The 16,148-nt window shown below is 46.5% G+C and overlaps 1 protein-coding gene across 20 annotated transcripts in view; it reads left to right on the top strand.

The window, feature by feature from the left end:
* JAKMIP3 (Janus kinase and microtubule interacting protein 3) overlaps positions 1-16,148 on the top strand; it is a 69,305-nt gene that overhangs the window by 41,302 nt on the left and 11,855 nt on the right. For 10 of the 20 annotated variants that reach the window (XM_027655170.1, XM_027655169.1, XM_027655168.1 and 7 more), the window contains 14 exons: positions 579-707; positions 2,123-2,251; positions 4,004-4,087; positions 4,729-4,791; positions 5,213-5,311; positions 6,128-6,226; positions 6,316-6,375; positions 8,007-8,072; positions 8,463-8,531; positions 8,618-8,695; positions 11,792-11,995; positions 12,322-12,387; positions 13,324-13,365; positions 14,094-15,318. In XM_027655170.1, the coding sequence (XP_027510971.1) occupies positions 579-707; positions 2,123-2,251; positions 4,004-4,087; positions 4,729-4,791; positions 5,213-5,311; positions 6,128-6,226; positions 6,316-6,375; positions 8,007-8,072; positions 8,463-8,531; positions 8,618-8,695; positions 11,792-11,995; positions 12,322-12,387; positions 13,324-13,365; positions 14,094-14,240 (1,335 nt within the window). In that variant the 3' untranslated portion in view covers positions 14,241-15,318. Of the gene's footprint in view, positions 1-578; positions 708-2,122; positions 2,252-4,003; positions 4,088-4,728; positions 4,792-5,212; positions 5,312-6,127; positions 6,227-6,315; positions 6,376-8,006; positions 8,073-8,462; positions 8,532-8,617; positions 8,696-11,791; positions 11,996-12,321; positions 12,388-13,292; positions 13,366-14,093; positions 15,319-16,148 lie in introns of those variants that run through there. The other 10 variants (XM_027655171.1, XM_027655166.1, XM_027655160.1 and 7 more) reach the window with 9 other exon arrangements.

The raw sequence follows: 16,148 nt of genomic DNA, 5'->3' as shown, positions 1-16,148 counted from the left end.
TTTTAAACAAAAAGCAGCTTTGAATGGAAAACTGGATTTCTTCAAACCATAAACACACTGCTGTAGTGATTAAATTCACATTTTCAAATAGAATACTTGTTGAAGATCTTAAGTTTTTATGTGACAGTTGTGGTGATGGTGGGGGGACATCATGGTGATGACAATGGATTAAAAGGCATTTCAGTGCACGGGTCCCACCTTATGCTGAGGTGAACACTCGGTGAAAAGGATCCTTGGCCTTAGAGAAAACGGGAGGAAAATGCATTTAAGAAGGCAAGGGCTGTGAGGTCACACACTGTGATACATAATGACAAATATGGCAGTTCAGTGATTTAAATCATCACTGGCATGGGGTGAAAACACTTCTGTGTATTCATGTGTAAAGAGCTGCACCAGTTCCCAAAGAGCAGCAGAGTGAGAAATCCCAAGAGCCTGGCACTGAGGTTTCTCCCAGGTGCCCATGTTCAGATCCCACAGAGGCACAGTTAATCCAAGTGTCCAGGGCCAGTACTGTCCCCAGCTCAGGGGCTTACAGGGCCCATGGCTTGGCCACATTCCCTGACCTCTTTCTCTGCCAGAAGCCGGTTGTGGAGACATTTTATGGCTACGACGACGAAGCTTCCCTGGAGTCAGATGGTTCCTCCATCTCCTACCAAACGGACCGGACAGACCAGACCCCCTGCACTCCTGAGGATGACTTAGAAGAGGTGCTCATCAAAAATCCATGTTATTTGGGTTTGCAAACTCACTGCTAGTTTTTAATGGAATTCCTGGTCTGTTCTATCATTCCTCTCTCACCTCAGACCAAAAAATTAACCATTTGTATTAAATTTGATACTGTGCTTGTTGGTTGGTATCTCTGGAATTCAGGTCTTCAGTAATTTCACAGCTTGTAGCCAAGCTGGAAATATATATCATAAGAATATTAAATTTATAGCAGGTTTATATGTCAGAGGTCTAAAATGGCTGAGAAGTCAGACAATACTCGGGAGGTCTGTTCACTCTGAGCTTGACTGCAGGTTTGGGCACATGTAGTTTGGGTCAGATCCTTCCATTTGCCATTCCAACCCCGGCCCAGAGCAGTGAAGTTTGTGTTTGGGGAAGGAGCAGGAAGCATTCCCCTAAAGCTCCAGGCTCCAGGGAAAGGCTGGTTCCTCGCTGGATAATGGAGGTTGGGCTGTTCTGGAGCTCTCAGTGCAGAGTACACAAAGGTAATACAAATCAAAGAGATTATTATTCCTGGTATTTTACAGGGCTTCCCTACAAATGTATTCCTCAGTGTGTGTCAGATCACTGGACCATTACATGGTTCTGGGTTTAACAGGAATCTTGTAACAGGCAGAAAATTGCCACTGATGAGGTGCAGCCTTTCCCTGGTGCACTGGCTGCAGGTTCTCTGCTACCCGTTCACCTGTGCCATGGGCTGTAATTAGATCTGTCAGAGGCAACCTGGACAATCCCTGTCTCCATCATAAAAGATCTGTGATGGTTACCAGGTGTGTGCTGCACTGCAGGAATCTGAATGCATTTGTGGATGCATGAGCCTGTTTGTTTTTCCTTCCTTTATGTTTTCCCCTGTTCAGCTGGTGGGGAGCTGGTGCCTGCACCCAGCAGAGTAATTTCATTTCATGTTGAGTGAAATATTCCGGCCAGCCTGACATGAAAGCATTCCATGCTGGATATTGTAAGGAGGGTGAAGAAGATGAAGGGCTCCTTTCATGTTGCTGTCACCACTCCTACAAGTATTAGCTCTGGATTCGTGTTTTAATAATTGAGTGAGGCTGTCAGGCTTGGCTTCCTCTCCAGATTGGAAACCTTTTGTTGTTTCAAGAAAGTTGTATTTTCACCTTTAATGTGATGGTTTTCCCTGTTACAGTAAGAAAGGGTGATGCATCATTAGTGTGTTACATGGATGGCAAGTTTTTATCTTTTTAAGGCAGGGTATTATCTTTTTATTTCTGTATTGCATTTTCTGGAAGTGTTTAGGGGGGAGAAGAGAAGTAGTCCGAGGGCACATAAACAACATCCTTAGTGCTGTCCTTCCCAAATTGCATTTCAAAAGTGATCATTTTGGCACTTTTTAGAGAAAACATGCCTAATCCACTCTGTGTTTTGGTTGCAGGGCATGGCCAAGGAGGAGACAGAGCTGCGGTTCCGGCAGCTGACCATGGAATACCAGGCCCTGCAACGAGCCTATGCCCTGCTGCAGGAGCAGGTCGGAGGGACCCTGGATGCAGAACGAGAAGTTAAGGTCTACGTGGCTTATATTACACAAACATAAAGGATTGGAATTGTAAGGGGGGGGTGAGGGGTCCAATTGTACTTGCTCAGGTTGTTCTCAATCACACGTGCAGCAGCCAGGCTGGGCCTCAGCCAGGGGGGCTTGGATGGGGGTCTCTGGAATCTCTGACTCCAACCAGCCTCCCAAGGAAGGGTATGCTGAGGATCCACCATTGCTGCAGCTGAGTCTTTTCACCTCTAATAAGTTTAAGGGAAATCCAGAGAGAAATTTTTATGGGAAATCCTTGAAATTAAGCTCTTTTTCTATAAAGAACTAGGACAGATAGCCTTAAATGTATAATGCGTGGTGTTTAATTCCTTCTGGGATCTGAGAGATTACATGATTCCTCATGAAATGTTTAGAAGGCTTATAGCTGAGATTTTTTTCTCTTAATTAAATTGCAAAGTGCCCTGTGCTGCTCTGCCTGCCCATGTGCTTATGCAGCCCCTGAGGATCCTGACAGCTGGGCTAAAGTATTGCATTTGTTATGAGTTTGTTGTATGTTACAAGGAGTTAGAAAGGAGTTCTTGGCTGTGAGAGTTGTGGGGCCCTGGCACAGGTTGCCCACAGAAGCTGTGGCTGCCCCATCCCTGGAAATATCCAGGCCAGGTTGGATGGTGCTTGGAGCAACCTGGGCTAGTGGAAGGTGTCCCTGCCCATGGCAAGGGGTTCAAACAGCTGATGTTTAACAGGAGAAAGGCACCTGCAGAGCCTTAATTTGGTCCTACATCTGTTGTGTGAAGGTGTTATCCAGGAACACTTACAGTAGATCAAGGCGAAATGCATGAAAACTGGCATTCCCAGACATATTCCCAGAACTGATGTCTGCTCTGGCATGTTAGGGATTGAATGAAAATCATAGTGAACCAAGATATGCCCAACTAGAAAAGTGACTTGATTTTCATTTTTCCATAGTGAGCAAAAAGAGATACTAGTGTAGGTCATGCAAACAAGATCATTTTCAGTGTAAATAACACGATAAAGAGCAGAGAAATGGTTTGAGGACAGAAAGTGTTCTATAAAACTATTTAATGAATAAGGCAGCTGATAATAACTGCATTTATTCTCCAATCATGTAGGAGGGTGGTGTCTATATAGGTAAGCAGGAAGATATAAGTATAGTAATGACACACAGTACAGGAAGACCCTAAACAGATACTAAACAGGTAAGGTAGGAAATCATAGATAAGGAAGTAAATCATAGATAAGGAAGTAAATCATAGATAAGGCAGTAAATCATAGATAAGGTGGTAACAGCACAACAGTCAATGGAATTTGCCCTTCTCCAATGTTATATATGTGGGGTCTGCCCTGAGCTTTTTAACTTGCCCCAAATTTACGGGAAGCAGGTGTGCCCAGAACTGTGGCATACTAATTTTCATTTGTTTTCATAGAGAAATAGCTTTTTACACTCATTGTTCCAGAACAGGAGGGTTGCTGGCTGCAGCCTGCCGTGACCAACCGTGAGGAGCCACCTCTGCTTCACTGTTTTGTTAATCTGGATTTAAATCTCAAAATCATTATCCCACCTCACAGACTTTATTTGATTCCTGGCTGATGCTGTGTGCTCAAGTTCATTCTGCCAAAGAACTTTAAAAATCACTTGTTGAAAATATTTGGTGTTTTGAGTATTTTCTGTACCTGCGTTAGCTTTGGTCTTTTGGAGAAATTTGTACTATTTATTGATTTGTTGTTTTTTCCTTTCTCCATTGTATCCCACAGACACGTGAGCAGCTCCAAGCAGAAATCCACCGGTCTCAGGCTCAGATAGAAGACCTGGAGAAGGCCCTGGCTGAGCAGGGACAGGTAACACTGCAAACAACTCCAGCCCTTGTCCTGCCTCCCTGCTGGGGAACCAGAAATGTTCCCAGGTTGCTTCCAGCTTGTGTAGTACTTTTCCAGACAAAAACCAACCCACCAAACAAACAAACAAAACGAAAAAATAAACAGAAAATTGTTTTAAGAACTTTAAAATAATATCAAATCATTTCATAGTTGCCTTTCCAACTTAACCTCCTATTGTTGTTGCCCTTGCTGATAAACAGTGTTCTGGGCTTTGTGGGTTTTATATATCCCTCAGACTAAGAGATTAATTTCCAAATAAGGTTTATTTTGCCTGATCTTCAGAAATATGTCATTTATATTTAGCAAAATAGAAATTTAATAGTAGACACATAGCTGGAAATATCCCCTTTAATGCAAATTTTTGATGTGAAAAAGTTTTTTAATCACTGGAATGTTTCCATTCTATTTGTGTACTACAGACTCCGTTAAAATAAGTTGGCCAAGTTTATCTTAGGAAGTTATTTTAGGAAACAATGAAATTATAGTTTCATATGCAGTGTTGCTCTGTCCTTCTATATGTGAGATTTAGTGAAATACTTGCTGCTGTGTTGGTGCTAAATGTTGCCAGCTTCATCTTCTGTGTTGGTCCTTTCCTTCCCAAGGACATGAAGTGGATTGAGGAGAAGCAAGCACTCTACAGAAGAAATCAGGAACTGGTAGAAAAGGTGTTAAATGCTTCTATTTGTATTATTCCAATAATATTTGTAACTGAAGGGATACAGAAAGGGAAATATTTTAATCTGTGTTGCACAGATTAAATAATTAATGTGTAATACAAGATCCTTATAAACCTCTGGGGAGAAGTGGGTTTCCAGCATTCCCTGTTGGCCCACATGTGTCTGGTGCAAGGCCATGTGAGGATGGTGGCTCTGGGGGAGAGCCCTGTGTCCCCCCATGACTGGGGTCATGTGTCCCTGCTCATGATGATCCTGGGGTGGGTTGGGACCCCCAGTGCTCCCACTGCCCCCGGGGGGGTGGGCTGAGCCCCCAGTGCCCCCAGCCCTGTCCCAGCAGGGTCAGTGCACAGTGGATCAGGAGTGACTCTGCTAACAGTGCTAAGGACGAGTTGCTTTGTCTCTTTTGCAGATCAAACAGATGGAAGCCGAGGAAGCTCGTCTGAAACATGATGTCCAGGACGTGAAGGACCAAAATGAGCTTCTGGAGTTCAGGATCTTGGAGCTGGAAGTGAGCACGTGTGGCAGCCACGGTCCTGCCCTGGGCTTTGTGAGCCAGGGCCGGAGGCACCGGTGGTTTGGGAACGGGGGTGTCTGGAGAGGGACACACTGCACTGAGCGAGGCCACAGGCTTTGGTACAAAGTGCTAATAAAAGGGGAAAACCCCAAGCAACCAGGGATGAACATTGATATTCACCATAGATTGTTCTGGCAGTGTTACTGCTTAAGTACTTTTAAGATCCAGAAAGTTGGCCTGTGCTGTAAATGTACTGTTCTCCTTCTGTCCTGAAAAGGCAAAGAGTTAAACCAGAGTGGATCATCCCTGGGAAAGAAAAATAAAAAGGAATTATTTTTTTTTCATTGCCAAAAGTGATCACAGTGTTTCACCTCTTGCTCAACCTACACAGGAGGAATCAGGTGGCCACTGCAGTTACTCCCCTGAGCCTTCTCTTTTCTGTATCCCTACCTGTACAGACAGAACCCGAGAGCTCTTGGAAACTGGTTCTGAAATTCCCCAAGGAGACATTAACAAAGCAGCCACTTACAAACAAAATTGCAATGCAATCTGTATTGTGTATTTATTATGGTATAGTTTTGTTGAAATCTATTGTTGCCCAGAGAAGCTGTGGCTGCCCCATCCCTGAAAGTGTTCAAGGCCAAGTTGGATGGGGCTTGGAGCAGCTTAGGATAGTGGCAGGTGTCCCTGCCCGTGGCACAGGGTGGGATGAGATGGTGTTTAAGGTCCCTTCCAACCGAAAGACTTCCATGACTCTGTGATGTGACTGACACACCAGAGGGGGTAACCAAGGAATTACTGTCCTTTCAGGAGAGGGAGAGACGATCCCCTGCCATCAACTTCCTGCACGGCCCGTTCACAGAGGGGAAGAGCCCCCTCCAGGTGTACTGCGAGGCAGAAGGTGTAACAGTAAGGGATTCTCCTTTCCTATCCTCCTCTTCCTAAACAAAATCAGACACTCTGTGCTGACTCCTGGTTCTCCATTTCTCTCTTGTCAGGACATAGTAGTAGCAGAGCTGATGAAAAAATTGGACATTTTAGGGGATAACGCCGTAAGTGTATGTTCCTTTAATAAATTGTGCATGCTTTGGGGAATACTTGTCCTCGTGTCAAGCAAGCAAGGCCACCTGGGCTTGGTGCTGCACAGCCTGTCCTGCTCTGTTTGGTCTGCGAGCAAAGCATTTTCTGGCTTTTTAAGGTTTTGTTACCAGCCTGCTGAAGTGCCACACAGGGGCTCAATGTCACCATTTTGTTCTTAATATTTCTGTTATTTGGAAAATAACGTTGGTGTTTGATGTTTTCTGGCCACTGGTCACTTGGTTTCTTGATTTGCTTGCTCTGCGTTTGCTTTGCTTTTGCATTTCAGCAGCTGCGTGTTTTCATTTTGTTTAATGACCTATAAACCCTTGATAGTAACCAGGATATTAAACAAAAGGTAAGCAAATAATAAGAAATTTGCAAGTGTTTTCCTTCAGCAAATGGCAGTGACTAATCACACAAATGGTTGTGTGCATGGGAGATCCATGTGTCCTTGTGTATCTTCTCCCATGCTCTCCTCTCTCAGCAGAGCCCCCGGGGCTGTGAGGGGCTGAGGAAAGCAGAACCCTCTCCAGCCCAGGGTCTTAGAGAGCCCTCATCCACTCTGGGGTCCTCCTGGGGGACCCCACCACCTTCACTGGGGCTGCAGAAAGATCTCCACCATTCTCACAGCTCTGCACCTGGGCAGCACCCCAGCTCTCCCTGTGCCTCTGGACAGGTTGGATAACAGGGAAACACCATTCCCAGGGCTGCAGGGCAACCTGGAAGTAACAGAACTATAAGTACCCGAGGGTGGTGACGCCCTGGCACAGGTTGCCCAGAGAAACTGTGGCTACCCCATCCCTGGAAGTGTCCAAGGCCAGGTTGGACAGGGCTTGGAGCAACCTGGGATAGTGGAAGGTGTCCCTGCCCGTGGCAAGGGAGTTGGAATGGTATGGGTTTTAAGGTCCCTTCCAACCCAAACCAGTCTGGGATTCTACAGTTCTATCCCTGCTGGACAGCACTGTCACTGTCCCCAGGCTGTGCCTTGAACTGAAGCTCATCACAGTCACCCTGACACCACCTTCCCCCAGCCACGCAGGCTGATGCTGCTCTGGGTCCAGACACAAGCAAGGCCCAGCCAAGGGGATTCCCTTCTCCTGCTGTGTCTGTGTCAGACTGAAGTTTGGGATGAAATGCAAACCCCAGTTTCACTACTTTGATTTTATTAAAAAGCAAAAGAAGATGGATGGGATAGCCAACATCTCCACAAATGCTTCCCAAAATCATGGCTTGGCTGGCAAAGTGAGGATTGTGCATGGGATGGACACTGTGTCTCTTCTCTCAGTGGCACTTTGTGCTGAGCTTGATCTTGTCCTGTGTAGCTGTGTGTTTACTCCCTTTTGGGTAAAAATAGATCCAGTGTCACCTTTTTTATTTGGTAAATATGAGAATTTTAGGAGAATTAACTCTATTCATGATAAGGATTCGGTATGAATATTGGCAATGGCTTTTACAACAATGTTGCATTACAATACTAATTTTCTCTGCCTTGGTTTATTGTTCCTTGAATATATTTAATTTCAGATTTATTTAATACAGCAGTGGCCTAAGTAGTGGGTTAATAACAAGACACTGGGATTTGCTGTAATTGTATTTTGTTTTGATGCAGAATCTGACCAACGAAGAGCAAGTAGTCATCATACAAGCAAGGACTGTCCTCACATTGGCTGAAAAGGTAATAACCAGGGCATCGCTCCTCAGTACACATGTCTCTCTGAATACACACTGGTGATGTAGATGATGGCTCCATCACGAAACGCCAGAATGCTTTATTTGGAATTACACTAGTTTTTGTCAAAGTAAAGGTAACATTTTGGCAATGCAGACAGACACTGCTTAATTTAAAATGGTACTGAACTAACAAAGCAATGTCAGAAGGTAATGGCCAGGCTTTGAAATACATCATTTTTTCATCACCAATATATAGAAAAGAAAAATATAATTGTATAGTTAATTTTGCTTTTATTTGAGTACTTGCCATGTACTGACATACCCTGGGTCCCAGGGAAGCTGGGCTCACAGGGTGTGCCCTGCTCAGGCTTGGCTCTGCTCTCTGTCTGTGCAGTGGCTCCAGCAGATCGAGGTGACGGAGTCGGCGCTGCAGCAGAAAATGCTGGACCTGGAAAACGAGAAGGTACCGGGGAAGGAGCAGCAGGGGAGGGGCTGGAGGATCCCTGGTGGGGTGTGGTGGTCACTGACAGCCCCTTCCTTGGTCCCCAGGAGCTGTTCAGCAAGCAAAAGGGCTACCTGGACGATGAGCTGGACTTCAGGAAACAGTCCCTGGACCAGGCTCACAAGGTGAGGGACATCAGTCTTGACTGAGTTATTACACCTCAGTTAACTCACCTGGTGTGATGTGTGTGGTCTGTTCCCTGTGGACACTCTCTGCTCATGGAGTGTGACAGGCTGAGTGTTAGCCAGATCCTCTACCCTGAGCTGACAATGAGTTCCTCATGAACAGAATTCCCTGGATTTGGGCAGCACTTGCAGGTTTAGGAAATACAAGTTTTAATTCACCAGAGGTTTTAGTAAAGGAGTGGTAAGGAAATTATGTTTTCAGTAACTTTTCTTTCCAAAATAGATATTTTAGCCTAGACATTTCCTTGGATCTTGGATTACAGCCTCTGTAACCAAAGCAGCTGGAGGGATTCTGGGATTCTGTTAGTTCGAAATGAGACTACTCTTAGGTCAGGCTCATCATTAGCTGATCCTAAGGCATTTCACCCATCCCTTCAGTCATCAGTTGTTTTGTTTCCTTCAGTGAAGGAAAGGTTTAATATATTCACAAAAGACATGAATGCATAAATTTTCATCTCCGTTTTTGCAGTTCTGTGTAAACCTTGAGCACAGTTACACTTTCTGAGGAGCAATGAGTATTTAGGGCTGGGTTTGGATCCTGTTATCTTTGTATCTCAAACCATTTGGGGGAGCTTTTACTCCATACACTCTCTGTCCTGTGAGGGTGACTTTTATGTCTGATTTTCCAGATGCTGAGCTGCATCTGGAACCAGTGCACAGTGGAAACCCTGGGAACCACACAAGCACCCCTTACCTGCGGTCTCAGCCTTAACATCTTACAGGGGAAGTTCCCTGCCCATAGCAGGGGGTCGAACAAAATGTTCTTTAACATCCCTCCCAAACCAAACCAGTCTGGGATTCCGTGACTCCATGATCTCTTGCAGCACTGAGCTGCCCTGAGAAGCAGTTTGGTGCAGGCAAAGGCTGAATCTGTAGGACTCATCCTCACACTTAAGCCCTGAGAGCAGAGATCTGCTGGGTCTTGGGTGAGTTCTGAACAGAGCCAGAAATCTGTGTGGAATCCCACAACAGCAGCAGAGCGGAAAAAGTATGTGGCATCACTTGAAACTCCTGGGAACGTCATGGAGTGTGCAGGAGAGCTCAGACATGGAGCCATTGCTGTGGATTCAGGTGTCCCTCAGTACCCCTGCAGCTCACAGCCATGAGATGGATCTCCTGGTCCAGGATCCCAAATTTACCAAAGGGCCCAACAACAGTTCAGCTCCTCAGCTCTGCTGCTCATGGGGAAGGAGTGAGTGCAGTGACTCTGTGCAGCCCATGCAGAGGGGGCAGAGGGTTATTTAGTTTTCCTGTATTCTTTGAAGGCATCACACACATATCCCAGGCACAGCGCTGGGCTTTGCTCACGGGCACAAATGCAGCCTGAAAGCAACAGAAAGCTTTGTTCTGCCCCACAATTCGAGAGGCAAAAGCTCTTCTGCTTCATAAAATTTGCTTCCCTTCCATGTTTCTTTTGTGCCCCTGGAGATGGGGAGCTGCTAATCACCATCCCTCCTGAACAGGAGCCAACAAGATTACCAGCTGGAACCGCTAATCTGTCTGCACGGTTCTCACTCCAGTGGCTGCTGGAGGGGATTCTGCTCCAGAGCACTTGCTGCTCTGGAGACAGGGAATGTGCCCAGGCCCAGCAGTTTGGGGCCAACCACAAATCCATGTCTCAAGTAACAGTGTTTTTTTGGGACAAGGTTAGTGAGGGTGTTGGGGTTGTTTTAAAATGGGAAAGCAGAATCTTCTCCTGGGATCTGGTGGGATCTTCCCCACAGAGGTGGGTTATCATCAGTGCTGTAACTTCTGCTGGGGTGTCACTGTCCCTGTGAGTGTGTTCTGCTGTTCTGGCTCTGCTAAGCCATAGTGAGGAAACACCACCAGCAGCCTCGGGTGGAGAAACATGATTTTGAATTGAGCTGAATTATCACAACAGACCCTGGGGGGCTTTAAAAGCCGTCCCCCCAGTCTGGCACTTGAGGACACGAGTTAGTGGTAGCCTTGACAGTGCTGAGGGAATGGTTGGACTTGATGGACCTTGAGGACTTTTCCAGCCACAAGAATTCTGTGATTCTATTGCAGTGGGGTTCTTCTGAGGCTGGGGAAAGCTTTGCAAGACACCACCAGCTCTGGAGAGGGTGTGCAGAGGTGCCATCAGTTGCTGCACTTTGTCTTGCTCTGTATCAAACTTGCTGAAAAAGATTGCAGCTTGCTTTTGGCTTGTCTGAGGGAATAGCATTTATCTTGGATTCCAAAGCAAAAGACATTGTCTGGCAAGGCCACCTGCCCTAGGAGGGTGCCAGGCTCGGTGACTCTGGGGAAACCCTGCCAGCCCATTTCCCACGCACTTCTCCATCTCAGTGAATCTGGAGGGCTCATCCGCCTGCGTGAGGCGCCCTTTCTGACACAGTGAAGGCTCTGCAGCCTGAGACTGCAGGAGCAGAGCCCAGCTACCAGACAGGTTCACTTCCTTGAGCATGGAGCCTCTCAGAGCTGAGAGCTCTGCCAGAGGAAGGGCTGAGAACGCCTTCCCACAAAGCGTTTTAGCTGGTTGGTACAAAATCTGCACACACACAGCAGGGAGTTGTTCCTTCCTGGCAGGAGCATGGACTGGTCCTGCCGTGTCCTCTGCTGCTGTGAACTGGAGAGATGGGAAAGGGGAACTGAGGGACTGAAAACTACATGTAAAAAGTGTCTGTAACTCACAAAATGAGTCTTCTTTGAATGTCCCTTCTCCCTTTTTCCTTCTCCCTTTCCCCCTTCCTTTCTTTTTTTTCCTTTTCCCTTCTCTCCCCACGGCCATCTCCCATCCCCAGGAAGGATAAGCTGACTCCCACTCATGTATGAGGGGCAGACTGCACTGGGCCCAGAGCTGTTCCAGTTCCAGTGTTACTCAGAACCCCATGGGATAAAGACAGCCTGAAGTATTTTCCCTTTGGATTGAGTTTTACACACTGTCCTGTGTGGGAGGCTCAGCACAGAAACCCCTCCACTGCTCCCACTGCCTTACCTGGATGTTCAGTTCCTCACAAACTCCTCACCCCACCAGGGACAAGGTCGAGCTGACAGCCTTATATTGTTTTTGATTAGCAAATTCTGGAATTAGAAGCCATGCTCTATGATGCCCTGCAGCAAGAAGCTGGAGCCAAAATTTCCGAACTTCTTTCAGAAGAGGAGAAGGAGAAGCTGAAGAGCGCCGTGGAGCAATGGAAGCGGCAGGTGATGAGTGAGCTCCGGGAGAGGGACGCCCAAATCCTTCGGGAAAGGATGGAGCTCATTCAGCACGCACAGCAGGTGGGCACAGGGGCAGGACACGGTGGGATCCAGGGTGGGACGGTCCCTCTGAGCACCAGCCTCTCCTCCTAGAGCTGTCCCACCACTGGCTGGTCCCGGGGCAGATGTTGGTTGGCCTTGGATAACCCTGCACACGGGGCATCTTGGTTTTCCTGACCTCGTCACACACAGTGACATTCACAGAGGACTCACCTGCAGCTTAATACCCAATGTATTTTTGGTAGAAGCACAGCACATCCAATTTATAACCCCCAAACTAATGCATCTTCTGGGTACATCTGTTATTTGGTTGGTTAATAAATATTTTTTTATTTGAAATCTGACAGAGAATTAAAGAGCTAGAAGAAAGAATTGAAGGCCAAAAAAGACAAATAAAAGAGTTAGAGGAAAAGGTAAGGTCATGCAGCTGGGACAGCTGCTGTGTGTGCACATGACCATTATTCATTTCACCTGGGCTAAGGAAATGTCCTTAGAGAGCTCGTGTGTGCAGTGCAGAGAGAAAGTGGGAAAGCTCCAGGAAACCAGTTTGCACTTGGATGAGTCCCTCTGGGAAGGACAGGTTGACTGCTTAAATTGAATCGTTCCTTCTGCTGTCCTTCAGTGAAGTCCATAACGCAGGACTTGGCAGAGATGGGGGTCCATCCACCCTGGGATGGGAGAGAGCAAGGCTTGAGGTCAGCAGGTGCTCTGGGGAAGGAGCCAGGATCTTTGCTCCCTCCCTCCCATCTCCAGCATCTTCCCATGCAGCTGCATGGACCAGCCTTTCCCAGCAGGAATGAGGGGCCTCGCTCTCGTCCCCTCACCTGCAGCCACAGCTGTCACTGCCACCACAGTTCCTGTCATCGGCCTTTCTCCAGTCAGAACTGATGTATTTGACCCCAAAATTGCCCTCAGCTGAACACACCCATTTCCAGTGACATGGCCATGGCACAGCTTGGTCAGGGCCAATAAGCTGGACTTGCACCTGAGACTGAACCCAAACCTGATCAGGGTTGGGTTTGGGGGGTTTTGAGGTGTCAGAAGAATTCAGATGATATTTTCCCTGAGCCTGTGGCTGTGACTGGGCTGGGTTCAGGAGGCAGGGGATGACTGTCACCAGTCCAAGGAACAAAGGGGCTCTGGTGAGCTGAGTCGAGCCCCGAGCCCTTGGACCCAACTTCACACTCCATATTTCCTCTCACCTGGGAGTTTTGTTGCACTCTGTCTGTAACCACAGCTTTGTCTCAGCTAAACACACTGTAAACTCTTAATCTCTTTCTTCTCTTCCATTTTTTCCTCTCTTCCCTCCCCTTTTCAGTTTTTATTTTTGTTTTTATTTTTCTCTTTAGCTTTCATTCTTTGGTCATAGCCCTTCAGGCCACATGCACAAGGTAAGTCCTCGGGTCACCTCTGGTCTCTCCTCTTCTTCTCGTAAAGCATCAGAGCCTTTCCCTTGCTGTATTGGCAGGATTGGAGGGTCTCCTGGGCACCCCAGAGAACCTAAAAATGGAAATCTCCAAAGCCTTTAAAAACCATGAAATCTAGGCACCAGCAGAAAAAATCTTGTCAAATAGAATTTCCTTCCTTAGAGGGAAGGACAAGGAAAAGGAAAAATTCAGCAGGCTTAAAAGGGAAACAGGGAAAACACTCATTCTATGCTTATTCATGACTTCGTCAGAGGTTGCTCCAGCTGATTCTTGCTGGAAATCCATGGAAGCCTCAGCCCCTCTCCCTGCATGGATGGGGTCTGACCTGCTCACAGCCAGGGAGCTTGTCCTACCTCCAGGACAGCAACCAGAGGGGTTTGGGGAGAACATGGCATTTATAAGGGTGTGTTCCTCCAAGCATCATGCCACAGGGCCCTGAGTACTCCTTGAATCCCCCTTTTCCCCATGTAAATAGGGGATTAATTGCCCAATTTCTATTTGTGCTGCCAGAAATAACCATGGCATAGATGGCATTGAGGAAAACGCTCCCCACGCAAATGGAACACAAATCCTTTTTTATCAGTTGCACAATTCAAGAGATAATTATAAATAGAACCTTACAGAAGTTTTGTGTGTGTTGTTTTTGCCCTGACGGGCTTTTCCTTGATCCATGTTTTTATATCATGTTTCAGCCTACTGAGAGAGCTACAGCTGCTCCTGCTGTTATTCCTAGGAAGACAGCCCTGCTTCCTGAGACTGAAACAGAGACATTGCCCTTTCCACCCCCCCAGATCTCTCTCATACTTTGCTACTGGCAATGGAAGGTGCAATCCTTGTGACCCTTTCAGACTGGGGCTGGACCAGGGGGTGTGGAGATCCCTGCACAGACGACATCCACACCACTGAAATCCCTGACGGAGCGTTTGAAAAGGCAGAACTAAGCTGACAACGAAAGCCAAAAACTCTCCTCCTCCCTCCCCTACAGCCACAGGCTCCTTCCCCGAGACCTGGCTCTGCTGCTTGAACTAACCTCCAGTGGAATCCTGGCTCTGCTGCTGGACACAGCTCTTGGCTCTGTCAGGAGCGACAGAACTAATTCAGATACACTGAATTATTTTGGTTCCCTGCTAAGCAGGTGGCAAATTGCTTCTGTGCAGAAGTACCTGTGTCCTGTTTGTATGTCACACATTTATATTTGTTATCCATAATTCTTTAAAAATCTCCTTTGAAAGAAGACTTTAGGAAGAGTTCCAGAGGAGTAGCTTGTGACAAGATGAATAGGAGTGAAAATGAAGTGGTTTGTTCCAAGGTATTTCTTTGTAACACAGGGTTTGTCCCGTGGTTTGTTGGATATCCCAAGAGCCCAGTTTTAGGGAAAATTATGAAGCTACATTCAGGAAATCAAGCTGTAATTTTTTTTTTTTGAGTTTTCAGAAAACCACAATGAGCAAAATGACACAATAATTTATAATTTGCTGTCCCTGAGTGATGATAAAAGGCTAAACATTGTCCCAGCAAAAAGTTCAACCTGGGAAAGAGTGAACTAAAACAATTATCCCTGATCCACACGTGCTGGGCTGGGGGAGGCAGCAAGAGGGAGCAGAAGATGTTGTCAACTGGAAGATGATGTCAGCTGGAAAATGTCCTCACCTTGGGGAAAGGGAGCACAAATCCCACAGATCCCAAGCCCAGGAGGCTGGTGCAGGAACCAGGAAGGAAAAGGAATCCTCCAGAAAAACAGCTGAAGAGGGGAAATCCAGAAGAAATTCCAGACTGTCATAGACCACATGGGATCTGCAGCTGAGCACAGAAACCCGGGGCTGTGGAGCAAGGCCAGGAACAAGGTCCTGTTCACAGCCATGGCAAAGATCCCATCCCTGGGAGCACAGGGCAGGAAGGAGACAGAACTCCGGGCAGGTAAGATGGGCTGGAACCCCCTTATTCTGGGATTCTGTGAGCTCTGGAACTCCCTCACCTGCTAGTCTCTCTCCATTGGGGTTAAAATGCTTCAGATGATAACAGAGTAAACACTGAATTTGGTATTGAAATTACCAAAGTCCTTATTTAAACATCATTCATTTATCTCCATTTTACTTCTGTAATTTAGGTGTTGAATTTCAGTGTGATATAATCACAAATGCTGACTTTATGCTTTTAGATCAGTGGTGACTCAACACAAAATTACTGGGGGATAATTAAATACACTGTCAAATTTGTGTGGACAGCAAGCAGTTGTGCTGCTTTTAAAAATACATGTTTTAAATGCAGGAGATGAAAATATTTTTCATTTCATATTGAAAAGACAAATAGCAACCAGAAAAGTGTTAAAATTCACAATTTCACTCACTTTTTTCCTGATTCGTGCTGGTAATGAGTTACTGGTAACCACGATGGGGACAGGGGAAGTGGCCACCCTTGCACTGTCTGAAGGTCCTGTTTTTAGGATTATTGAAGGATCCAGGGATGTTTGAGGGGGAACTGAACTTGGCTAGGCAGCTGGCAGGTTTCAGAGCATGGTCCCAGTGCTCTGTGCCCTTTGGTGTCACACCAGTCCCCCAGGGGCTAGATTTTCCAGGGCAGTGAGGTCAGTGAGATCTGTGAATTCAGTAACCGAAAAAAGCCTTTCATCCCTCAAAGGAGGAAAATAAAAATGCTTTGGCTTGTAAATAATTAGGGCTTTCTGAAGTGTCTGTTGGACAACTTCTCAACAGGAAGTTAGATTTCAAGTAAATGTTTTCTTTATTAAG

Source organism: Corapipo altera, unplaced genomic scaffold, assembly GCF_003945725.1.
Source record: "Corapipo altera isolate COAL_440 unplaced genomic scaffold, ASM394572v1 180, whole genome shotgun sequence".
Lineage (NCBI taxonomy): Eukaryota > Metazoa > Chordata > Aves > Passeriformes > Pipridae > Corapipo > Corapipo altera.
This window is presented reverse-complemented; position numbering and strand designations above follow the sequence as displayed.